This window comes from Macaca thibetana, chromosome 1 (assembly GCF_024542745.1).
Source record: "Macaca thibetana thibetana isolate TM-01 chromosome 1, ASM2454274v1, whole genome shotgun sequence".
NCBI lineage: Eukaryota > Metazoa > Chordata > Mammalia > Primates > Cercopithecidae > Macaca > Macaca thibetana.
In genome coordinates this window covers 44,859,276-44,886,501 of record NC_065578.1, presented here as the reverse complement: position 1 = coordinate 44,886,501, position 27,226 = coordinate 44,859,276, and the positions used below count along the sequence as shown (strand labels likewise).

Here is a 27,226-nt window from a genome sequence, read left to right as displayed (position 1 = left end):
AATTTTTTTTTTCATACGGAAAATAATGAAATTGGACCTGGGTCTCATACCATATACAAATCATTTCCAACTGATTGAAGTCCTAAATGTGAAAGACAAAACTTAAAACTAAGAAGTCAATATAGGTAAATTGTTTGGACCTTGGAGAAAAACTGCTATAAACAAGATACAGAAATGTGAATCATAGAGTAAATGACCAGCAGCTTTGATTGCATCTAAATTAAGAATGTGTGCTCATCAAAAGACATGGGAAAGAAAATCAAAAGATAACCTTTGAAGTGGAAAAAGGTATTTGCAACTCATAATCAAAGGATTTGTATCTGATTTATTCTCTTGCGTTAAATAAATAAGATCAACAACCAAAAGAAGAATGGTAAAAAGAATAGGTATCTTATGAAAAGGGAAATACAAAGACCTGATAAATAGATTAAAAGACTACAGTAGGTGATCATGTTATACCCACCAGCAAAGAATAACCTCCGGTCTGGCCATATGTAGTTTGGTTGAAGATGTAAAGCAGATGGAACGCTTAAAATGCTGCTGATAATGGTGAAAACTGGTTACACCTTGTTCGAAAGTATTATGACGTTACCTTGTGAAGTTGAAGATGTACCGCCCTACTAGTCACCAAAGTATTTATTCAGGAAATATTTATCTACTATGTTCCAGATAGTGTTCTATGTGCTTGGGATCAGTGGGAGACAGATAAAAGATAGGTTGATGACCAGTGGTATGGGGAAATACTAAAAAGGAGTTCAGATTTGGGCCAACTTATGTTTTTCATTTTTATGGACGTAAGATCTAAGAATGTTACATACTGTTTGTTATAAATCAGTGCCACTCCGTTCTTTGAATCCTTTTATTTGCTAAAAAGCACTTCACAATCCATCAAAAATATTTTTAATGATCCCTTAGTTGAGAACTACATTATGTTCTTTTTCTATTTTATGCAATACACAGATTATAAACTATCCAGTTAATTTATGAAGTCATGTTACTTAGTTGTTTTATCAATTTTGGCAGAGGGTGGGGGGATCATACCCAAAAGCCTTTACCCTGAAGAAGACTTTCAAATGACTAAACTACGTCTGTTATTGTTTTACTTAAAGTTACTTTGTTTATGGAGCCAAAATTAAACAAGGCTGGTCAAAAGTTAGATGCTGCATACTTTTAGATTTTCGCATACAGCTATTAAATCCCTGGGCTGGCCGCAGTGGCTCACACCTATAATCCTAACACTTTGGGAGGCTGATGCAGAAGGGTCCCTTGAGGCCAGGAGTTTGACACCAACCTGAGCAACATAGTGAGACCTCCGTCTCTACCACAGCTGTTGCTGGTATGCACCTGTTGTCTCATCTACTTGGGAGGCTAAAGCAGGAAGATTGCTTCAACTCAGGAGCTTCAAGCTATGGTGAACTATGATTGTGCCAGTGAACTCTAGGGCAGCAGAGTGAGACCCTGTCTCCAAAAAAAGAAAGAATAATCTCTATTTGAGCCAAACTTAAAACGGTGTTACAGAGAAGACAGGGCTTTTAAATTATTTTATATAGTATAGATAGAATGGAAACTATTTCATGGTTGAAGATGTGCTCAAAATTATGCCTTTGACAGAATTAAAATGGTATATCAATGACAGATGGAGAATGTATTGAAATTAAGTGAAGTTTTTAATTTTTATTTTTTAAGACAGGGTCTCACTGTCACCCAGACTGGAGTGCAGTGGTACAGTCATAGCCTACTGCAACCTTGAATTCCTGGGCTCAAGTGATTCTCTCACCTCACCCTCCAAGTAGCTGAAACTATAGGCACCTACCACCATGCCTAGCTAAGTTTTAAATTTTTTGAAGGTACAGGGTCTCCCTATTTTGCCTAGGCTGGTGAAGTTTTTCAAGTTTAGGGCATTACATCAGCCATTAACTTCCTCAAGAACATTTGTTCAGCCTAATATGTAGATGCAGGTGTTCTGTTTTGTTTTTGTTTTTGAGACAGTCTTGTTCTGTTGCCCAGGCTGGAGTGCAGTGGTGTGATATTGGCTCACTGCAACCTCTGCCACTCCCCAGGTTCAAGCAATTCTTGTGCCTCAACTGCCCAAGTAGCCAGGATTACAGGTGTGTGCCATCACGCCCAGCTAATTCTTGTATTTTTAGTGGAGATGAGGTTTCACCATGTTGGCCAGGGTGGCCTTGAACCCCTGAATTCAAGTTATCCGCCTACCTCAGCCTCCCAGAGTGCTGAGATTACAGGCTTGAGCCACTGTGCCTGGCTAGGTGTTCTGTTTTTAAGTGTGCAATTTAATTTATTAGGTACTTAAAAATTCATAAATATTCCTACAGTATTTTGAATACTATAAATATATTCTTATTTCAGTGCAAATGTTTTGTTCACTGTCATTCATCAACTATTTCTCTGCAAACTTATTTATGCCTATCATATACTAGTTAGATTAACTTAATGGGAATATTTTGAAAATAGAAGGGTCAGAGCTGTGGGGGAAAGGTAATTTTCTGTGGGTTGAGGAATAAATGGGGGAGTGAGGAAATAAAGACAATAAGGGTACACTGTTCTGTATAGATTTTTGTTAAGACTAGAGGGCAGGCAGGGTGGCGTGGCTCACACCTGTAATCCCAGCACTCTTGGAGGCTGAGGCAGGTGAATCACTTGAGACCAGGAGTTGGAGACCAGCCTGGCCAACGTGGTGAAACTCCGTCTCTACTAAAAATACAAAAATATAGGTTACACATGCCTATAATCTCAGCTATTCGGGAGACTGAGGCACACAGTTATTTGAACCCAGGAGGTGGAGGTTGCGGTGAGCCAAGATGGCGCCATTGTACTCCACCCTGGGCAACAGAATGAGACTGTCTCAAAAAAAAAAAAGAAACCCAAAAAACAAAAGACTGGAGGGTAAAGCACATCAAGGATATACCTAGAGCAAGATACAGGCTTTAATAAGGGGGTTTGTTTTAATTTGGAGAATTGAGTACAGTTTTTTGTAAATTGAGTGGACCCAGTATAAATAGAAGTTGAAGTTACCAGAAGGAATAATTGGTGATGCTACTGGACTCTGGAGAAAATGAGTGGTTGAAGCCAACAGCACTGGTAGTGTTGTATCTAGGTAAAAGGAGGCTGAAGTAGAGGTAATTGAGATAAGGCCCTTGGCCAGGGAGGTGCTCTCCTAGCAGTATAAACTTAATTATAAAATATAAAATTAGGTCATGTTGTGAAATACTGAATAATGCGCCTGACATATGAGGTGCCTGATAAGTTGGAGATTTTGTTTTAAAGAGGTAAAATATTTGACAAATGTTTATGAATGAATGGTTGTATCAAGTATTCAGATACAGGGAGTTTGTAGAGAGGGAGCAAAAGTACTTTCATAATCTGAAAAAGAATGGGTGATGTAGGGTAATGTTTGTATTTAATATTAACATTGACTGCTTTATTATAACTCTTTTAATTATGGGAAAATACAAGATTTACCATCAGAACCAATTGAAAAAGTGTACAATTGCCATGGCATGAAGTACATTCTCAGTGTTGTGCAACCATCACCACTATGTAGTTCCAGAACCTTTTCTTACCCCAAACTAAATTTTCATCTATATTAAGCAGTCACATCCCATTCCCTCCTCTTCCCAAGCCCTGGTAATCACTGATCTGTTTTCTAGCTCTGTGGGACTGGATGTTTCATATAAGTGAAATAATACAATTTACAGTTTTTGTGTCTGCCTTCTTTCATTTAACGTAATATTTTCATGTCGTGTTGTAGCTTATATCAGTACTTTATTTCCTTTTTTATAGCTGAATAGCCTGTTGTGTGAATATACAGTATATTGTTCCTTCATCTATTGATAGACAATTCAGTTGTTTCTGCTTTGTAGCTATTGTGAATAAGGCTACCATGAACGTTCAGTTACAAGTATTTGTGTAGACATGTTTTTATTTCTCTTGGATATATACCTAGAAGTAGAATTATTAGGTCATATGGTACCTCAGTGTTTAACCAGTTATTCACAGTAGCTGCACCATTTTACATTTCTGCCAGCAATACATGAGGTTTCTAATTTCTCTGCATCCTTGCTTTATTATACTTTGTAAAAATTTATTAAACTTTTGAATCCTTACCATATGCACGGTACCATGCTAGATACATGCTATGTGTGTTTCAAAGAATAGCAAATCAGGATTCTTAGAAGTGACAAGTTTTTGGCCTACTTTTGGAGCTAAGATAAACATTTATAACTATCCTGGAAGAAGTGAGTGTTAGTGGCCTAGTAGGCACAATTAAAGTACTTTGAGGCCGGGCACGGTAGCTCACGCCTGTAATCCCAGCACTTTGGGAGGCCAAGGCGGGTGGATCACCTGAGGTCAGGAGTTCAAGATTAGCCTGACCAATATGGTGAAACCCCGTCTCTACTAAAAATACAAAAATTAACCGGGCGTGGTGGTGGGCACCTGTAGTCCCACTTTGGGACTACTTGGGAGGCTGAGACAGGAGAATTGCTTGAACCTAGGAGGCGGAGGTTGCAGTGAGTGCCACTGCACCCCAGCCTGGGTGACAGAAGACTCTGTCTTTAAAAAAAAAAAAAAAAAAAAGTACTTTGAAGGTTTCATTTTCAGAGGCAGGAATTACTTCCAGATAGAGAATTAAAGGAGACTTTTGGGGCTGGTTTTTGAGGGCTGGGGGAAAGGCTTATTATTTCTTGTCTCTTAGACTGAGGAATTTAAATCCTGTTGTATTGTTGGTGGGAAACCAGACATTTTTGAGCAGAGTAGTAATATAATTACAATCTAAGTCTAGGAACAGAGTGTGGCAGCCAGTAGGAGAGGCTGAGGCAGATGGTGGAAAGAGACTAGTAGTGCCTAAAAAATTAGTTTTTTAAGTTGGAGAGTAATTAGACCTTGAAGAGTCACAAGTAACAGATGGAAAAGAAGTAATGAAATGAAATAAACAAGACTTGGAAACTTTCCTTTTTTTTTTTTTTTTGTTTGAGACAGAGTGTCACTCTATTGCCCAGGCTGGAGTGCAGTGGTGGCGTGATCTCAGCTCACTGCAACCTCCACCTCCCGGTTTCAAGTGATTCTCCTGCTTCAGCCTTCTGAGTAGCTGGGATTACAGGTTGTGCACCACCACACCCAGCTAATTTTGTATTTTTAGTAGAGACGGGGTTTCACCATGTTGGTCAGGCTGGTGTCAAACTCATGATCCACCCGCCTCGGCCTCTCAAGAGTGCTAGGATTACAGGCATGAGCCACCGCACTTGACCAACTTTTTCATCTTTATACTCTCCTTAGATTTCACCTATTCCCCAACTTTAAATGTTGTCTACCAAATACTGACAATTACCAAAATTCTACTAGTAGAACACACCTCTCCTTTGAGCTCCAGAGCACATGCTTGACATCTCATATTAGAAAGAATCTTGATTTCCCCTCCAGTCTAGTCTTTCATGTTATGTTTTTCTTTGTGAGAGTCTCCCTCTGTCACCTAGGCTGAAGTGCAATGGCGGGATCTCAGCTCACTTCAACCTCCCGAGTTCAAGTGATTCTCCTGCCTCAGCCTGCCAAGTAGCTGGTATTACAGGTGCCAGCCACCACGCCCAGTGAATTTTTGTATTTATAGTAAACATGGGGTTTCACCATATTGCCAGGCTGGTCTTGAATGCCTGACCTTAGGTGATCCAATCGCCTCGGCCTCCCAAAGTGCTAGGATTACGGGTGTGAGCCACCAGGCCCGGCCATCTTTCATGTTTTTTAAAAGTTCTATGAGGCCAGGTGCGGTGACTCACACCTGTAATCCCAGCACTTTGGGAGGCCCAGGCAGTGGATCACTTGAAGTCAGGAGTTCAAGACCAGCCTGGCTAACATGATGGCAAACCCTATCTCTGCCAAAAATACAAAAATTAACTGGGTGTGGTGGTGGGCACCTGTAATCCCAGCTACTCAAGAGGCTGAGGCTTGAGAATTGCTTGAAGCCGGGAGGAGGCAGAGGTTGCAGTGATCCGAGGTCATGCCACTGCACTCCAGCCAGGGTCAGAAAGTAAGACTTCATCTCCAAAAAAAAAAAAAAAAAAAAAAAAAATTCTGTGAGACGCTCGAGCACAGGCATTTGAGACCAGCCTAGGCAACATAGTGAGACCCCATCTCTACAGAAGAATTTTTTTTTTTTTCTTTTTTTTTTTGAGTCGGAGTCTCGCTCTGTCGCCCAGGGGGAGTGCAGTGGCGTGATCTTGGTTCACTGCAAGCTCCATCTCCCGGGTTCCCACCCTTCTCCTGCCTCAGCCTCCCGAGTAGCTGGGATTACAGGCACCTGCCACCACGCCTGGCTAATTTTTTGTATTTTTATAGAGATGGGGTTTCACCGTGGTGACGATTTCCTGACCTCGTGATCTGCCCACCTCAGCCTCCCAAAGTGCTGGGATTACAGATGTGAGCCACCACACCAGCCCAAGAATTTTTTTTTTTAAATTAGCTCAGCATGGTGACATTCACCCGCAGTCCAGCTACTCAGAACCCTGCTCTGTTTTCTCAGACAAAAAAAAAATAGTTCTAAGAGAATTTTAAGTGATGTGTTTTTTCTTCTCAGAATTTTTTAGTAGTAAGCAGAAGTCTCCCACTTAGCCATTCTGTAAAACTAGCCACAGCCCTAAAAGGCATCACTAAAGATCTTTAATTTAAAATTTACAGAGCAAAGTAAGTTCATTACAAAAACTTCTGACTAATAGAGAAGATAAAACAAAATGCCCGTAATTCCACCATCCTACTAAAACCGTTAAGAACATTTTGGAATTTTTCCTTTTAGTCTGTTACTTCCAGAACAAATTTCTGTTATCTATCTTCTTCATTTTTTATTTGTTCTGTTTGATCAAACGTCCCCACTTACAGTGCATCTCCTCTCAACCACATACTCTGCACATGCATGTGTAGGTCACACTCTTTACACTTCAGGTATCCCAGCTTGTTAAGGGTGATGGGTGAGTAATTGTTACGGGATATACAACAGCCATAGGACCTGTAATAGTATCAAAGTATTGCTAGTTAGTATTTCTCCTAGTCCTGCCTAAGTTGGGACTCTGGTACAGAAACTTTGGATTCGGTGTGTAAAACACTGAACAGGTGATGGTGTGTGTCAGTTGGAAAACTGGAAAGTACCTAGTGGTTATTGAAAAGAGGGAATTGTTTATGTTGAAAATTGAGGCATTTTCCTTTGTGTCCAACAGTTTTATACCCTAATAGATGATTTCTCTCTCTGTCTTGAACTTCACGTTTTCTGTGGTTTAAACTAGAATTCTTAAGATAAAAAGTATACACCAGACAGTTAATTATATCTTTTCCATAAGGATGCTTGACTTGATTATTTTTCTAGAATAACTTCACTACAGGGACAGTTTCATGTATCTGTTACTGAGAGTTACAGGTATAGGCCTGTATAAAAACAATTTTGGGGTTTTTTGCTTTTTTTTTTTTTTTTTGAGACAGCGTCTGGCTCTGTCACCCAGGCTGGAGTGCAGTGGTGGGATCTCGGCTCACTGCAACCTCCGTCTCCTGGGTTCAAGTGATTCTCTTGCCTCAGCCTCCTGAGTAGCTGGAACTACGGGCATGCACCACCACGCCTGGCTAATTTTTGTATTTTTAGTAGTGATGGGGTTTCACCATGTTGGCCAGGTCGGTCTTGAACTCCTGACCTCCAGTAGTCCACCTGTCTTGGCCTCCCAAAGTGCTGGGATTAGAGGCATGAGCCACCACACCCGGCCTAATACTCTTTTCAGTTTTACAAGTTTATAAAAAGAGCAATAAGTGAATAGTCATCTTGTACCCATCACTCAACTTGAGAAATAATGCATTACAGATACAGTTGAAACTCTTTGGGACCTCTTTTTTATTTCCCTTCATTTCTCCCACAGAGATACTTACTATCCTGAATTTGGTATTTCTTATTCCCATGAACTTATTCCCGTGAACAATATAGTGCAAGGCTGCTGAATTGGATATATGAGAAATATCTTCCAAACTGAAATTTACCAGTATAGACCAGAATTACCCATAGATGCAAAAATTCTTTTCTATCAAATAAATCTTTCTGCAGCCAGGCACAGTGGCTCACACCTGTGATCTCAGCCCTTTGAGAGGCCAAAGCAGGAGGATTGCTTGAACCTAGGAGTTCCAAGACCAGCCTGGGCAACACAGTAAGACCCTGTGTCTGCAAAAAAAATTTTTTAATTAGATGGGCATGATGGTGCACGTCTGTAGTCCCATGGTTTTTTTGCTACTCGGGAAGCTGAGGTCTCTGAGAGGATTGCTTAAACCTGGGAGTTAAGGATGCAGTGAGCTACGATCAAGTCACTGCACTCCAGCCTAGGCAATAGGGTGAGACCCTGTTTCTAATTGGAATCCCCTGAAAGAATGTTGAGAAGTTACCAAAGAAATTTTTGTTTCACTCAGTGCCTAACAAGTTAGATTATAAAAGTTTTAAATCTCTGAATTGAGAGCCAGGTATCTAAAAAAAATATATATATATAAATACATAAAAAATACTATGACAGATATCTTAAGGATCCTAGCTGTAGCTAGTACTAAACAAATAGGTAGTTGGTGACTTTGGTAATATACCAGCAAGCTATGTGGTTCTTTGACTACTCATGGGCAACCTGTTCTATTTATGAGAGAAAAATCTAGATCTGAAAGACCCATTATTTTGCATTTCTGAATACCTTAGACAGCTGTTTGGAAAATTTGACCTCTCGAAGTGTTGAGATTACAGGTGCTTTTATATAAAAAAGCAAACTCCAGGCCAGGCACGATGGCTCACTCATGTAATCCCAGCACTCTGGGAGGCCAAGGCGGGCAGGTCACAAAGTCAGGAGTTTCGAGACCAGCCTGGACAACATAGTGAAACCCCGTCTCTACTAAAGATACAAAAAATTAGCTGGGCGTGTTAGTGCACACCTGTAATCCCAGATACTTGGGAGGCTGAGGCAGAAGAATCAACTTGAACCTGGGAGGTGGAGGTTGCAGTGAGCTGGGATAGCGCCATTGCACTCCAGCTTGGGCAACAAGAGCGAAACTCCATCTCCAAAAAAAAAATAGCAAACTCTGTTTAGGTGACTTTTCTCAAATCCTTAAAAAAAGATTTATATCCCAATCATCTTGTTGGTATAGGTGGTGACATACATCCGTAGCGTCTAAATTGGACTTAAGGGTTTTGACTCTCAGGGCCTTGATTTGATTATTTAACTGTGTCTCATTTTAGCAGAGAGAGAGAGAGATATATATATATATGAGATAGTGATTTTGCCTCCTGTGATTTTATGTTTTGTTTTTTTCATTTACAGAGTGATAGATTCGTGTGGCCTTTCAAATGATTGTGAAATGGTGGAAATGGATCCAAAATAATAAGTGACTTCTCTACCAAAGCAGTAGAAGATTCTCCATATCTCCTTCCAGTGGCTCAATTCAGATTTTGGGAAGGAGCAGAACAAGTGAAACACAGAAAACCGAAGAAGAAATTCTCATTTTGGAACTATATCTCTCCTTGACTATTTCTTAATACCCATCCCACCCATCTTTCTAATGTTTTAACTTTGCTCTGAATTTATAAATAGTAAAGGCCAAAGACATAGAATATACATTTAGGAGCTTTATACCAAGAAATTTGCCTTGAAAGCTGCTGTTTGTGGAGGGAAAAGTGTATAGCAAATTCCTGTCTGAAATATTTTTATTTTTATTTTTTTTTTAACAAAGACAAGATTTATGTCCCTAGATTTTGAAGGTTAAGGCAAATATAAATACATATCTGCACACTATTTTTTAGCAGTTGCGTGAGTAAGAATAATGAGATTTGTATTTTAAGGACTTTGTCATGTGGATGTTTTGGAGTTGACTGCTCAGATCTTTTATAGGGCCTTAGTATTTTTGATCTGTCACCTTGATGACATTACTTGTCCACACTTGAGCCCATCTGTCTTTCTAGCTATGACCTTGTTATGAACAGTGTTTGCACTCGGTGCAAATATCCATGTCTTACCTAATTAAGCAACATCATAGTGCCATAACTCAAGGAAGTTGAATGAGGTGAACATAGATACAGCTCTTTCCCCTTCCCCCCTTTTTTAAATGTAACAAATACTTTTTATGTTCCCCTTCCCCCCTTCCCCTTTTCCCCTTTCCCCTTTTGGAAACGTGTCAGGAACCAAATAGTTTAAGATGAGCAGTTGAGGGGACTGAGAGAGTGATCCACACAGAACCTGGCTGCTTTGTGCTTCATCATAAGTCGTGCTGCCGGCCAGGTTACTTAAGCACCCTTTTAACAGGAAAACCTCGTGGGAGATCCAGCTGGCCAACTCGAGTTCAGAAACAGGACCACAGAGGTTACACTCTGGGGTAAATATCCATGTGTCTAACTTGGAAAGAAGACTCTATGTATATGCATCATGAAAAATACCTACTGCTTTCTGATGTATTTAATTTTGGAGAATATCAGTGGGGTGATTTGAAGACAGCAACAGATCTCAGGAAAACTGATGCTAGTTGGTATTTGAAGAAATTCATGTGAACTAAATAGAAAAGCTCTTGAGAGGTGGTATCGTCCTTATCTAGGAAGATCCCCCCGCCCACCGCTTGAGGCAGGGTCTCACTCTGTCACGCAGGTTGGAGTGCAGTGGTGCAATCTCAGCTCACTGCAACCTCAACCTTCCCAGCTCAGGTGATTCTCCCACCTTAGCCTCCAGAGTAGCTGGGACCACAAACGTGTGCCACCACACCTGGCTCCTTTATTATTTTTTGGTACAGATGGGGTTTTGCCATGTTGCCCAGACTGGTCTCAAACTCCTGGCCTCTAGCGATCCACCTTGGCCTCCCCAGGTGCTGGGATTACAGGTGTGAGCCACCATGCCCAGCCAAGAATATCTTTTCTACTGCTTTTGCTAGAATTTACCTGAGTACTTGAAGCAGATTAATCTCTTTTCATAAGTGTCTGTGGTTTTAAATAGATGTTTAATTCTTCAAGTTCTTTGATGTAACAATCAAGAATTCATTAGCTTCCTTCATAAAACCTTCCAGATTCACTGGGTGCAGTCACTCACACCTGTAATCCCAACACTTTGCAAGGCTGAAGCAGGAGGATCTCTTGAGGCCAGGAGTTCAAGATCAGCCTGGGCAACATAGCAAGATCTTCCTCTACAAAAAATAAAAGTCAATCTTCCAGGCACATGTTACCGTTTTCTTTTGTTTAGAACTTTTGTTTTAACAAAAATTACTTTTATTTAGAACTTCTCTGAGTTAAAAGGCTTGGTAAGTAATCTATAGAGAGGCTCAGAGGGCAGGTCTTTCTGTAAAGAGGAATCTTAGAATAATTACAGATTCCTTTATACATTGGTATCACATTCTTGTAAACATTAGTGATTTGAGTTGTTTTGTTTTCAGATCCTGGCCATGAGGTTGGATGCCTCACCTTGCTGAAAGGAGACACTGGACCTAAATGGCGCAGCATGATTTTGTTCCTGCTTGGCTAAATTTCTCAACACCACAGTCAGCTAAGGTACTGTTCTGCATTCCTGTAGTAACTTCTCAAATACTAGAGGGTTTGGGGGTGGTTTTTGGTTGTTTTTTGGTTTTGTTTTGTTTTGAGACAGGGTCTCCCTCTGTCACCCAGGATGAAGTGCAGTAGTGTGATCACACAGCTCACTGCAACTTCGGCTTCCTGGGCTCAGGCAATCCTCCTGACTCAGCTCCCAGGGTAGCTGGGCCTACAGGCTGTGTACCACCACGCCCTGCTAATTTTTGTTTTTGTTGTTGTCGTTTTATAGAGATGGAATTTCACCATGTTGCCCAGGCTGGTTTTCAGCTCCTAAGCTCAAGTGATCCGCCTTCCTGGACTTCCCAAAGTGCTGTGATTACAGGCGTGAGCCACTGCACTCAGCCCAGTCCTGATGTTTTTTAATATATTCAATCTCGTCTGAGGATTTCAAAAACATTTTCATAGACTTAATAGCTTTCTGTTAGAAGGATGTAAGTAATTAGGCAGTACACATGAGTGTGTACCTTAGTACCTTATTACTGCCAAGTATCTCACTTTTTTATGTTTCTTTTTTTCTTTTTTTAAGTATCTCACTTTTTTTGTTACATCCTAAGGCTTTTCTCATTACATGACATAGTTAAGTCTTGTATTAGCTGCAGCACGCTTTGGAGATTAAACATACTTGCTAACCTGTTGTCGAGGTCAAAGGGGCAGAAGTAAAAGGGGAATGGCACTTGGGTAAACAGACCTTTGGATTGAACACACATTTGTTTATGGCAATAGATGAAGAGGAGGAAAAGGTAGAGACAGTGATTGTTCAACTACTACATGGATCTCAGATTAAATTCTAAAAACTGTTTTAGAGGCATTAACCTACTTAATAGTTTCAGGGGAGATGTGTGTTGTATTAGGGGTAAACGCAAATGGAATTACCAGTTTATATAGATTAAAGCAGACCTAGTCACAGTACACAAAAGAATCAGCCTGAGTTATTGATAAAACGTTTGGGAAGCTAGTAAACTTAAAAGCGTTTCCCATTTTGCCAACAAATAGAGGAGTGAAATTGGTAGGCATTCTCAAAAATGCCTACCTTTCCTATTTTAAAATGTGGACTTCGGGAAAGTGCTTCTGGTCTCATCTAGACCAATGGTCTTTTCTCTGAACTTCATTTTGTTTCAACTTTATTTTACTTATTTATTTTTGAGACAGGGTCTCTGTCACCCGGGCTGGAGTACAGTGGCATGGTCATAGCTCATTGCAGCCTTGAACTCCCGGGCTCAAGCAGTCCTCTCACCTTAGCCTCTAGAGTGGCTGGTACTACAGGCGAGCACCACCATGCCCGGCTAACTTTTTTGGTTTTTTTTGTAGAGATAGAGTCTCACCATGTTGCCCAAGGTGTTCTAGAACTGGCCTCAAACGATCCTGTCACCTCAGCCTCCAGAAGTGCTGAGATTACAGGCATGAGCCACTGTACCAGCCTAAACTTCATTTTGGGATTTTTGTTTGTTTTTTTTATAGACAGGGTCTTACTCTGTTGCCCAGGCTGGAGTGCAGTGGTGCGATCATGGCTCACTGCAGCCTTGACTTCCCTGGCTCAAGCGATTCTCCTACCTCATCCTCCAAGGTAGCTGGGACTATAGGCGTACACTACCACTTCCAGCTAATTTTTTGTATTTTTTTGTAGAGATGGGGTTTTGCCATGTTGCCCAGCTGGTCTTGAAATCCTGGGCTCAAGTGATGTACCTGCCTCAGTCTCCCAAAGTGCTGGTATTACAGCAATGAACCACCACACCCGGTTCTAAACTTAATTTCAAATTGTCTTAATGAAATTTGCAGGATCTTATAATTGGCCTAATCTGACCCAAGGCTTGGAGCTAGTGGGCTACATGAGAAGTATACAGATCTATCAGAGAAGAATAATTGTTTTAGCACAGTGAACTAAGTAAAAAGAATTAGAAGACATTCTTTCATTTTCAAAACTATAGTAAGCAAAGTCCTGTGGTTTTGGCATAAGGGGATAGACATAAAAGGAATATAATAGAATAGTGAGTTCAAAAATAGGCCTGTAGAGGCTGGGCTCCGTGGCTCATGCCTGTAATCCCAGCACTTTGAGAGGCTGAGGCAGAAGGGTTGCTTGAAAGCCAGGAGTTTGAGACCAGCTTGGGCAGCAAAGTAAGACCTTGTCTCTACAAGAAAAATTTGAAAAAACTAGGCAGGTGTGGTGGCGAATACCTGTCATCCCAGCTACTCGGGAGGCTAAGGCGGGAGGATCACTTGAGCCAAGGAGTTTGAGGCTACAGTGAGCTATGATCGGGCTACTGTACTCCAGTCTGGATGACCGAGTGAGACCTTGGCTTTTAAAAAAACAAGGAAAAGGCTTATGTATGTATTTCGTTGATTTTTGACTAAAGTACAAAGGTAATTCAATGAGGAAGTGATAGTGTTGTGTTTTTGAACTAGAAGAACTAGCTTCTATCTGTATGGGGGCAGGGTAAAGAACCTCAGCGTTTGCTTCATACACAGAAAAATTAACTTGAAATGGAACATAAGTTAAAAAGTTAAAACTGTAAGACTTTTAAGAGAAAACAGGAGAAAATCTTTTTACCCACTCGAATGGGTAAAATATTGGCAAGGATATTGATAGTAAGAAAAGTAAATGTAAACATGCTCTGACTTAGGTTTTCCATGTCAAACATACCCATATTTTCATGGCTTTATGGACTTTGGTCTCTATAATTTAAGAATGTCATAGAATAGGCCGGGCACGGTGGCTCATGCCTGTGGTCCCAGCACATTGGGAGGCCAAGGTGGGCAGATCACGAGGTCAGGAAATCAAGACTATCCTGGCTAACATGGTGAAACCCCGTCTCTACTAGAAATACAAAAAATTAGCCGGGCGCAGTGGCGGGCGTCTGTAGTCCCAGCTACTCAGGAGGCTGAGGCAGGAGAATGGCATGAACCCAAGAGGCAGAGCTGGCAATGAGCCGAGATAGCTCCACTGCACTCCAGCCGATGTGACAGAGCGAGACTTCGTCTCAAAAAAAAAAAAAAAAAAAAAAATGAATGTCATAGAATAAAATTCTTTGAAATAGGAAGGGATATTAGAGTTAATCTATAAAGTTTCTCAGACTGCTTCCTTTCAGTTTTATTACCTCAGAGACTTATTTTTTTCTCTCTTGACCTCTTTCATTGTGTGTAAATGAGTAAAATGGGTAAAATGATGCCAAAAGTTTAGTATTGTTACAAGTATTATATCTGGAAATAAATGTTTTATAAAACTATAAGAACTCTAGTAGCTTGGTGCTGTGGCGTACACCTGTAATCCCAGAACTTTGAGAGGCCAAGGCAGGAGGATTGCTTGAGGCCAGGAGTGAGAGATCAGCCTGGGCAAAATAGTGAGACCTCCATCTCTACAAAAAATTTAAAAGATTAGCCAGACTTAGTGGCATGGGCCAATAGTTCTAGCTGCTCCATAGGCCGAGGCAGGAGGATCCTTTAAGCTCAAGGGTAAGCAGCTGCAGTGAGCTTTGATTGTGCCACTGCACTCCAGCCTGGGCAACCATGAGACTTCATCACTTTAAAAAAAAAAAAAAAAAAAAAAAAAGCTCTGTAATTACTACCGACCTCCTAGGGTGATATTTCAACCATTGCCTTCACCCTTATTCCAGAAATACTAAAACTTTAGGATTATTTTTGAGGCAATCGTTTTGATTTTCCTCTCTTACAAGATAAATATTTTTAAGTGTAAAGTTTTGGAGCTTATACTTACAGATATTTGCAAGGTTTTTTTTCCCCTCCCCCTCCTTTCATGCAAACAATTGAAGTGGCTAGCTTTTCTCCTCTCCAATATTTATTATTGGAATAAATATTTATTCCAATATTTATTATTTGGAATAAAGGAAGTGAATTAATGATTGAATATATAACCTAGGACTTCTCTAAATTAGGCACCTGGGGGTACCTTAGGGTCTATATGTTTATAATATGGGTTTCTATCACCATTATTACTTGTTTTTTGAAGGCCTGATGCAAAGCCTATTAAGATATTGAAAGGGACTAATAGCTGTTTATCCATTTGCCTCTCCATACTTCGTCATCTTAGTCACCTACTGCCACCTTCGAAAAACACGGAGAGCACCTGCCTAGAGGAGAAGGTAGATTTGGAGTAAGCCGCCGTCGACATAATTCCTCTGATGGTTTTTTTAACAATGGTCTCCTACGAACTGCAGGAGGTGAGCTGTGTCCAACTTTCATGACTATATTTAAGCTACTCATTTAGGACAAGCCCGGGCTGTGGGTATGTGTCTGTAATCTTGAAATAGGATCTTTTCTGAACATAGTTTTCATTTAGATTCTCTAGTAGTCATTACGCAACTACATTTCTTTCTAGGTCTAACTATGATTATGATTCTCGTGAATCATCTATTCAGTTGGACTGATTTCAGAAATTACCTCACAAAGAAAAGATACATTTTGTGATTTTTTGTGTGTGGACTTTTTTTTAACAAGTTCCCCTGAATGCCTTTTGCCGATACCTTAAACCAAATCAGGAAGCAAACAATGTAATTAGTTCCTTTTCTTTACTATTCTAGATTCTTGGCACCAGCCCTCCCTGTTCCGCCATGATTCTGTGGACTCTGGTGTCTCTAAGGGAGCATATGCTGGAATCACAGGGAACCCATCTGGTTGGCATAGCTCCTCCCGAGGTCATGATGGCATGAGCCAGCGTAGCGGAGGTGGCACAGGGAACCATCGCCACTGGAATGGCAGCTTCCACTCCCGAAAAGGGTGTGCTTTTCCGGAAAAGCCACCTATGGAGATTAGGGAAGAAAAGAAAGAAGACAAGGTGGAAAAGTTGCAGTTTGAAGAGGAGGACTTTGTAAGTATGGATCTTTAGATGTATGGTTAGAAGCCGACAAATAATGTCTGAAATATGAGACCCTGTTAGTAATGAGAGCATTTCAGAAATTACAGAAAAAGGAATTTGTAAGTTGAGGTTTTTATTGTTTTTAGAGGAAAGGGGTTAAGTTGATAACATTTGAAAATGGTGACCAAAACTCCTATGTAACTTGTAGCAAATTTTTCATTTTTGTGTCTTTGGAATTTAGAAAAATCTTTAATTTCTCTTAAGTCTTACAAAGTTTACTGAGATATAATTTATGTTAAAATGTATTCTTGCGTGTTAAATAGTCTTTTTTCCAGCTATGATAAAACATTTTTTCTCTTGATTTTGTTCTCTATCATATAAAATTACTGTGATATGAACATATGTAATTGGGAGTATTTTCGCTGTTGCCTATATATTCAGTAACACTTGGTGTTACTGTGTGTTAAATTACATGCCTTTTGGCCTCTTCAAGGTAGCATTTTTAGAGTATCTATAAAATGTTTAAAATATATTTTATTTAAGAAAAAATTATCAGGCTGGGCTCGGTGGCTCATGCCTGTAATCTGAGCCCTTTGGGAAGCCGAGGCAGTTGGATCACCTGAGGGCAGGAGTTCAAGATCAGCCTGACCAACATGGTGAAACCCCATCTCTACTAAAAATACAAAAATTAGCTGGGCTTGGTGGTAAGCGCCTATAATCCCAGCTGCTCGGGAGGCTGAGGCAGGAGAATCATATGAACCCAGGAGGCATAGGTTGCAGTGGGCTGAGATTGGGCCATTGCACTCCAACCTGGGCGATAGAGCGAGATTCTTTCTTAAAAAAAGAAAAAAGATTATCATTTTAACAAATCAGTATCTTTAAGTTGGCCAGGCATAGTGGCTCATGCCAGTAATCCCAGCACTTTCAGAGACCAAGCCAGGAGGATTGCTTGATGCCAGTTGTTTGAGACCAGCCTGGGCAGCACAGCAAGACCCTTGTCTCTATAAAAATTTTTTTAAAAATTAGCTGGGCATGATGGCACATGCCTGCAGTCCCAGCCACTAGGGAGACTGAGGCAGGAGGATTACTTGAGTGCTGGAGTTTGAGGCTGCAGTGAGCTATGATTGCACCACTGCATTCATGCCACCACGCCCAGCTAATTTTTTTATTTCTTATAGAGACTAGGTATCACTGTGTTGCCCAGGCCAGTCTCGAATGCCTGACCTCAAGTGATCTTCCCATCTCGGCCTCCAAAAGTGCTAGGATTACAGACACCAACCACCACACCCAGCCTCTAGCTGTTTTTAAGTAGCACATCAGTCAGTCACTTCTGTTATAGCCATTTCATCAATTAATAGAGTCACCTAAAGAGGAGTGAAATTTAGGCATTAGGTCCTCTACCCTCAAGTCTAGGAAGTGACCTGGGGTCTTGATTTAAATTATATATTAATGTGAATTCCTATTCCCAGGTGACTGTTCTTCAAAATTTTATCCTCAGGAAGGTCTATACTGCCCTTACATATTGAATATTTGTCCAGAATGTTCTAGATTACAAATAGTCCAAAAATTACTGTAATTTCAAACGTAATTTTTATTATTTATACAACAAACTTATAAGCAAATCCAAGAAAGACCAGTGGGAATGATTTGAAAATATAATCTATGTTGCTCATTACACTTAAGCAACTTGATGAAATTCTTATCAAACTAGCAACAAAACATTAGCAACAGAACTGGTGGACATGGGTGGCGTGCACCTATAGCCCCAGCTACTTGGCAGGTGGAAGCAAGACTCCGTCTCTTAAAAAAAAGAAATGCAACAATTATAGTATATTCTTATTAAAAAACTACTTTCCTTTAATACTTTTATTCTATGATTAAATAAACCCATGATGATTTTAACATAATTTGTATCTGAAATGAAAGAGTATATGTAATAATATAACCATAACCAACTGTGCATATAGAAAAATTTATTTGAATCCCCAACAGTTTTTATTTCTTATGTACTTCAATAAGAAAAAGAGAAGATGGTGGCAAATAAGAAATCGTGTGGAGTAAAGTAGAAGTAAGGGTACCTTTTAAACTGGGTAGTATGCTGCTGATTAGCATAGTTTGATTAGAAGCTTCATTATCAGTCCTGTGACATTCCCAGTGGAAATGATACAAACATTCTGTTTTATCAGTTTGTGCATTTTTACCTTCATATGAATAATTCATACTGTAATTCTCTTATTTATGTAAAATTGAAGTTTACATGTGTTGAATCATGGGGCTCTAGCTTAGCAGTTCTCGACTAGGGGCAAGTTTGCCCACTGGGGGATATTTGGCATTACCTGGAGACATCTTTCTTGTCACAACTGGGGTTAGTGCTAATATCATCTAATATGCAGAGATCAGGGATGTTGCTAAACACCTAAAACACACTGGACAGCCCCGTAACAGAATTCGTCAGCCTAAAACGTCAGTAGTGTCATGGTTGACAAACCTTGCTCTAGATCTTCTTTACTACTGTATAGCAAATACTACATTGTGTGAATATACTTGATTTATCCGTTTTTCTGTCAATGGAAATTCAGTTAGTAACTAAGACCTTGTTTTGGAGGCTAAACTTAAAGAATTGGAACTGAGGTATTGTAATTAGAGAAGGAAGAGTCAAAAATAAGATTTCTTTTCCTCCTGCCACCCAAGATGCCAAAAGGAAAGAAGGGCAAGGGGAAGAACTTGGCTCCGGCCCCTGCTATTGTCAAGAAGCAGGAGGCCAAGAAAGTGGTGAATCCCCTGTTTGAGAAAAGGCCTAAGAATTTTGGCATTGGACAGGACACCCAGCCCAAAAGAGACCTCACTCACTTTATGAAATGGCCCTGCTATATCAGGTTGCAGCGGCAGAGAGCCATCCTCTATGTGCAACGGAAAGTGCCTCCTGCGATTAACCAGTTCATCCAGGCCCTGCACCGCCAAACAGCTACTCAGCTTCTTAAGCTGGCCCATAAGTACAGACCAGAGACAAAGCAAGAGAAAGAAGCAGAGGCTATTGGCCCAGGCTGAGAAGAAAGCTGCCAGCAAAGGGGACATCCCCAGTAAGAGACCACCTGTCTTTCAAGCAGGAGTCAACACTGTCACCACCTTAGTGGAGAGCACGAAGACTCAGCTAGTGGTGATTGCATATGACATGGATCCCATCGAGCTGGTTGTCTTCCTACCTGCCCTTACTAAATGGGGGTATATATAAATTGGGGGTCCCTTACTGCATTATCAAGGGGAAGGCAAGAGGGGGACATCTAGTCCACAGAAAGACCTGCACCACTGGTTGACTTCACACAGGTTAACTCAGAAGACAAAGGCGCTTTGGCTAAGCTGGTGGAAGCTATCAGGATCAATTACAATGACAGATACGATGAGATCTGCCATCACTGGGGAGGCAGTGTCCTGGGTCCCACGTCTGTGACTCGCATTGCCAAGCTCAAAGAGGTGGAGGCTAAAGGTTGCCACCAGTTGGGTTAAATGTACACTGTTGAGCTTTCTGTACATAAAAAATAATTAATACAAATTTTTCTAAAGATTTCTATCCAGAGTGACTTGATGAAAAATAGGTAATTAACTTGAAGAGAGAGAGCAGAGGAGCAGAATTGGTTGGAGGAGAAAAATTATTGATGCCAAAGAGGTGGGTTAGGTCTAGAGATGTGCACATGAAAATAGAGATAATAGTTGAGGTTTGTGGGTAGATAAAATCACCCAGGGAGATTAATACATTGGAAAGAAGGGAGGTGTAGAGCAGAACCTGTGGAGTAGCAGTAAGGGAGACTGAGAAGTGGTTAGCTGAAGAAGGAATGAGTATACCAAGAAAAAGTAGGTAGATAAAAATCACAAATTGAAGATGTTTTGGGACCTGATTGCAGTAGGTTTTCTATATTTTTTTTCCTATATGATATGTTTGTATAATTAGAAAATTATTTTAAAATTGTATTGGTTTAGTGTAATTAGCAATCCTATATTGTTACCTGGGGAAGTTAAATAGTCCTAATTGTCCCTGTGTGCACCACTCAGCACAGACCTCAACAGATAGGTTTTTGTTTGTGTTTTGCTTTTTTGAAGTACATGATACAGAGAGGAACACAGATTTTTTAATGTAGCTGTTACTAAGTATGGGAGAGAGCTTTGACTCTGACAGTTTGGGATGGCCTTACAAAAGTGACAAGTGTGGTTGGAAGGATTAGAGAGTAAGTTGATGATGAATGATACGCTCCTCTTTGAACAGTAAAGAGCCAGATGTGAGGGAAGAGTTTTCTAGGAGTAGGAGACTTGAATGTGTTTGAAACCTGAGGAGTAAGAAATTGGTGGAGAGAAGGGACTCTGAGAGGATGCCAGCAGTATTGGCTACAGCTTTTTCATCTTCTCCAATTCTCCAGTAAAAGCAGAGCTCCCTTTAATATTGGGAGCAATATTAGGATGTTTACTCTTACCACTTGTATTTATCATTCTATTGGCGGTCCTAACAAGTACAATAAGGGAAGAAAAAGAAATGTATACATTTTAAAAAGAGGAAATAAAACTTTGTGTTTGCAGGTAACATGAAAATCCTAAGGACTCTGTAGAAAACTATATATGAAATTCCAGAACAGCCAAATCATCTATGATGGGAAAGAAAATCAGAATGGTTTTATGGTTGTTTGTGCACAGAGGGGATTAACTGGGAAAGGGTATGAAGGGAACTTTCCGGTTGATGGATGTGTTAATCTTCGTAGAAGGCCGGGCGCGGTGGCTCAAGCCTGTAATCCCAGCACTTTGGGAGGCCGAGACGGGCGGATCATGAGGTCAGGAGTTCGAGACCATCCAGGCTAACATGGTGAAACCCCGTCTCTACTAAAAAATACAAAAAACTAGCTGGGCGAGGTGGCGGGCGCCTGTAGTCCCGGCTACTCGGGAGGCTGAGGCAGGAGAATGGCGTAAAAACCCAGGAGGCAGAGCTTGCAGTGAGCTGAGATCCGGCCACTGCACTCCAGCCTGGGCGACACAGCGAGACTCCGTCTCAAAAAAAAAAAAAAAAAAAAAAAAAATCTTCGTAGAAGTTGGACAGGTATTAGCAATTTTAAAAATTTTTTTTAAATTACTCACATAATTTAGTATATTTTATATGTGTAGATTTTACTGTATGAAAATTTTAGTATTAAGAAAAAATATTAGGCCGGGCGCGGTGGCTCAAGCCTGTAATCCCAGCACTTTGGGAGGCCGAGACGGGCGGATCACGAGGTCAGGAGATTGAGACCATCCTGGCTAACCCGGTGAAACCCCGTCTCTACTAAAAAATACAAAAAAACTAGCCGGGCGAGGTGGCGGGCGCCTGTAGTCCCAGCTACTCGGGAGGCTGAGGCAGGAGAATGGCGTGAATCCGGGAGGCGGAGCTTGCAGTGAGCTGAGATCCGGCCACTGCACTCCAGCCTGGGCGACAGAGTGAGACTCCGTCTCAAAAAAAAAAAAAAAGAAAGAAAGAAAAAAAATATTAAAATTACCAGTAGTGAAACAAATAGATTTAAACCTCCTGATATGATGGCACTGAGAAATATGCACCATCACCTCTGTAACATTCCTTCCAGAAATGCATAGCCTGGATCTGATCATAGGAGACATCAGACAAGCCCAAATTGAGGATTCTACAAAAGAATTGCAAAATAACTGGCCTGTAGTCTTCAATAATGTTAAGGCCATGGGGAAAAAAAAAAGCTCCAGATTAAAGAACTAAAGATATGACAACTAAAAGCAACATGTAAACCTAGATTAAATAAATACTGGGTGAGGCAAAAACCATTTTGCAAAATTTTTCTTTTGCTAAAACATCAGTGGGACAATCTGAATAAGTGTTGTAGATTAGATAATAGTATGCATAAGTATTAATAATTACTCTGATTATATAAAAGATACCCTTTTAAGGAAATACATATTTAAGGGTAAGTGGCATCAAGTCCTTCAACTTGCCAAATGGTTCAGGAGAAAGCTATAGAGAGAATGGGGAAGTAAATGTGAAATATTAATACAGGTTGAGCATCTGCAGTCTACAACTTTTTGAGTGTGGATGTCATGCCACAAGTAGAAAATTCCATACCTGATCTCATGCAACAGATCACAGTGAAAACTTTGTTTCATGCACAAAATTATTTAAAATATTGTATAAAATTACCTTTAGGCCATGTGTATATGAAACCAAAATGAATTTCATGTTTAGATTTGGTTTCTGTCCCCCGGGTGTCTCACATATGCAAATATAATACGCAGATACTCCAAAATCCAAAATCTGAAACACAGTCCCAAACATAAGGGATACTTAAACCTGTATGACTGTCTAGATGAAGATTGTACAGGAATTCTTGGTACTATTTTTGCCACTCTTTTGTAAGTCTGAAATTATTTTATTTATTATTTTTTGAGACGGAGTTTCACTCTTGTGTCTCGGGCTGGAATGCAATGGTGTGATCTCGGCTCACTGCAATCTGTGCCTCTTGGGTTCAAGCCATTCTCCTGCCTCAGCCTCCCAAGTAGCTGGGATTACAGGCATGCACCCCTACGCCCAGCTAATTTTTGTATTTTTGGTAGAGGCAGGGTTTTGCCATGTTGGTCAGGCTGGTCTCGAACTCCTGACTTCAGGTGATCCACCTGCCTCAGCCTCCCAAATTCTGGAATTACAGGCGTGAGCCATTCACTGTGCCTGGCCCTGAAATTATTTTAAAATAAAGTTAAAAATAAAGCAAGTAGAGTTGAGGAACCAACAAAAATCTACCGATGCCATCTACATCAAAGCAAAATGAGATTTCCCCACAAACCCCTAAAGCCGATAGGGACAAACCACCAAAATCTGTATAAGAGGCTTGGTTAATACTAGCATTTGTGCAGTGGGAGCTGAAGGGAAGCAACAGAGCACCTGACAGCATAAAGAATGCCAGCAGAGCCAACCGTTTTTCTGGAAAGCTTGCAGGGCATATTTGAGAAGAGCAGCAGTTAATCGGGAGTGGTTTTCTATAATGGGATAACTGGTAAATATGGGGGCTCTGGGATAAGGTATGAAGGATCTGACTGGACCAGTCAAGAGTTCAAACCACACAGTAGTTTGAATAGAGAAAGTTAATATAAGGAATTATTAACTACAGCAAGATTGGAGTAATGAAGGATTGACTAGTACAAAGTAAAAAGATCTTTAAAGTAAATAGAAATAGCACATAAGCACAGTTCAGTGATTCACGCCTGTGATCGCAGCACTTTGGGAGGTCGAGGCAGAACGATTGCTTGAGTCCAGGAGTTTGAGACCAGCCTGGGCAACATGGTGAAACCTTCGTCTCTACAAAAAATATAAAAATTGGCTGGACGTGGTGCGTACCTGGTAGTCCTAGCTACTCAGGGGGCTGAGGTCAAGGATTGCTTGAGTCTAGCAAGTCATAGCTGCAGTGAGCCCACATGGCACCACTTCACTCTACCCTGGGTGACAGTGAGACCCTGTCTCAAAAAAAAAGAAAAACACATGCATACATACATACAGGGAGCAGCCACTACCCTTAAAGCTAAGATAGAGTGTCCAAGAATGAGTCCCCCATTTCCCTACCACCACCCCAGGGCTGAGATTCATACCTGGTTAGAAAGCGCTCAGTTGTAGCCCACTGAATGGCAAGGTAATTGCTAATGTCCTTCACTGGGGAATCGTGCTGAAAGGCTTTTCATGAGAGGTGTCACTCTGCTACAAAACTACTCAGATGGGGTGCTGAGCGAAGCTGCTGGTCTCTGAGCTTACTTGTACGTCAGAACCTGGCTTTGAGGAGCTGGGCACTGTGGGAGTCCACTGAAAAAGCACACAGGAACAGGAAATAAGAATCTCTCCATTGTTCTCTGCTGTCAGAAGTTAACATGTCAGCTGTCAAAGGAAAAATTTTAAAGTGTCCAGGCACATGTTTGCACAACAGGCAGAAGGGATGACTTTATAACTAAGAAGCAGTAACCAGCACAGGGTTCTATCATTGTTCATACTAACTTTCCAATATACTCTTCCAGAACAAAATCCCTCACTGAGAGCAAACTGTTGGAAATATAATCCAGATTGAACTGCAGAGAGACAAGTCAGTCAGAGACAAAGGAAAGGAAAGTTTCAGATAAAAGCGGTAGGGAAAGGATAACCAGGACATTAAAGAAAGTAAACCTGGGAGGCAGAGGTTGCAGTGAGCCAAGATTGCGCCATTGCACTCCAGCCTGGGCAACAAGAGTGTGAAACTCTGTCTCCAAAAAAAAAAAAAAAAAAAAATTAATGATCCTAAGAAGTTGGTTTTAAAAAAAAAATCATCTGGAAAAAAAATAAGGGGCTAGAACTCTAGAAAAGAAATAATAAAAGATTTCAGAAAAATAAAGACTAAACAAGAAAGAATAGGCCGGGCGCAGTGGCTCAAGCCTGTAATCCCAGCACTTTGGGAGGCCGAGACAGGCAGATCACGAGGTCAGGAGATCGAGACCATCCTGGCTAACACGGTGAAACCCCGTCTCTACTAAAATACAAAAAAAATTAGCCAGGCGAGGTGGCGGGCGCCTGTACTCCCAGCTACTCGGGAGGCTGAGGCAGGAGAATGGCGTGAACCCGGGAGGCGGGGCTTGCAGTGAGCTGAGATCCGGCCACTGCACTCCAGCCTGGGCAACAGAGCCAGACTCCGTCTCAAAAAAAAAAAAAAAAAGTATAAAGAGAATAATACTAATTTTTTCAAGAATTAGAAGACAGGAAAGGAAAATTTTTTAAATGAAGGAGAAATACGTAGATGAGAAATGAGTTTGGCAGAAAAGATCTAATATAGATATATAATAGGATCTTCGCACCTCAACCCCCAGAACGAAAACCAAAATAAAGGAATAGCTTAAATACTGAAAAGTGGCCAGGCGGGACTTTGGGAGGCCGAGGCGGGTGGATCACGAGGTCAGGGGATCGAGACCATCCTGGCTAACAAGGTGAAACCCCGTCTCTACTAAAAATTTAAAGATTAGCCAGGCGTGGTGGTGGGCGTCTGTAGTCCCAGCTACTCGGGAGGCTGAGGCAGGAGAATGGCGTGAACCCAGGAGGTGGAGCTTGCAGTGAGCTGAGATCGCACCACTGCACTCCAGCCAAGGTGACAGAGCGAGACTCCGTCTCAAAAAAAAAAAAAAAAAATACTGAAAAGTATAATTCAAGAACATTTTTCTGAAATACATTTAGATTTGAATCTACAAATTGAAAGGACAGTCAGGACGACTAAAATATACTCTTACAGACTACTAGAACAAAAAAAGATATCCTTTAGCCATTCAGGCATAAAGACTGAGTTGTTAAAGAAAACCAGATAGACTGTGACAGCAAAGCTTTATAACAAGTAAATGGAGTAACAATTATGATAAAATGTGAGCCAGAGATTTTGTGCTTTGTCAATCTAATGTTCAGTTATAAAGACCACAGACAAACATCAGTGTGTAAGTTCTTGGAATATTGCTCTTTCCGCCATTGTTTCGCGCTGTCACAGTGGTGCGTGTGAACATCCTACCTCATGCTCTCAAGAGTATCACCAGTGCCAAAAAGAGCAGCAAACAACGGGTTCTTATTAGGCCATGCTCCAAAGTCATTGTCCAACTTCTAGCTGTGATGATGAAGCATTGTTACATTGGCAAATTTGAAATCATTGATGATTACAGAGCTGGGAAAATTGTGAACCTCACAGGCAGGCTAAACAAGTGTAGAGCCCCAGCTTTGATGTGCAACTCAAAGATCTAGAAAAACGGCAGAACAATCTGCTTCTATCCCACCAGTTTGACTTCATCATATTGACAACCTTAACTGGTGTCACGGACCGTGAAGAAGCAAGATGAAAACACACAGGAGGGAAAAATCCTTGGATTTTGTTTCTAGGGATGCATTACATATTTACAAATAAAATGCCTCAAAAAAAAAAAAATTTTGGAATATTGTTCCCAAGACTTTTCCTGAGAACTATTAAAAAACAAGCTTCTGCCAGGCGTGGTGGCTCACGCCTGTAATCCCAGCCCTTTGGGAGGCCGAGGCGGGCGGATCACAAGGTCAGGAGATCGAGACCGCGGTGAAACCCCGTCTCTACTAAAAATGCAAAAAATTAGCTGGCTGCGGTGGCGGGCACCTGTAGTCCCAGCTACTCAAGAGGCTGAAGCAGGAGAATGGCGTGAACCCAGGAGGCGGAGCTTGCAGTGAGCTGAGATTGGGCCACTGCACTCCAGCCTGGAGGACAGAGTGAGACTCCGTCTCAAAAACAAACAAAAAAAGAACAAGCTTCTGACAAACCAGAAAGATGATAACAAAAAGAATGGTGGTATGTATTAAATGTATGGTTAATTGTAGAGCTAAGATGAAATGAGGGTTAAAAGAGAGTTCACATGTGATAGTTATATGATCTGACAATCTGGATATAGTATAACTTTTTTAAAGTGGAAAGATAGGGAGAACATGTCCAAAAAAAAACATTTTGGTAACTGGTGAAATACTGACATTGCTATTCTGAAACTTGTGCGTCATATGAGATAAAGCAATTAAATATGATATTCTATCCTTTGTATGCCTGAAAATCGGGATTCTGTGTAGAAGAAAATAAAAACATAAAATAGATGTTCCGTAAAATCCACAAGGGTACTCAGTTTGAATTGGGAATATCAGTAATAAGTTATGAGGTATTTTAGCTTTGGAGTGAAAAATACATTCTTCTAGGCAGTTCTGTCCACTGAAAAGACATGGGACCAATGAACAACCCCATAGCAATGAGTGACTCTACTGCTCAGATTGTGATCTTGAAATAGTTTATCCAGACAGCATACTTAAAAGAAGAGTCTGG

At 40.8% G+C, this 27,226-nt stretch overlaps 1 protein-coding gene across 3 annotated transcripts in view; it reads left to right on the top strand.

Moving 5' to 3' along the window:
• The window catches only part of GPBP1L1 (GC-rich promoter binding protein 1 like 1), a 59,034-nt gene that overhangs the window by 16,717 nt on the left and 15,091 nt on the right, over window positions 1-27,226 (top strand). For all 3 annotated transcript variants that reach the window (XM_050799288.1, XM_050799281.1, XM_050799271.1), the window contains exons 2-5: window positions 9,333-10,380; window positions 11,422-11,536; window positions 15,618-15,747; window positions 16,108-16,394. In XM_050799288.1, coding sequence (XP_050655245.1) covers window positions 11,477-11,536; window positions 15,618-15,747; window positions 16,108-16,394 — 477 coding nt within the window. In that variant the 5' untranslated portion in view covers window positions 9,333-10,380; window positions 11,422-11,476. The remainder of the gene's footprint in view (window positions 1-9,332; window positions 10,381-11,421; window positions 11,537-15,617; window positions 15,748-16,107; window positions 16,395-27,226) is intronic.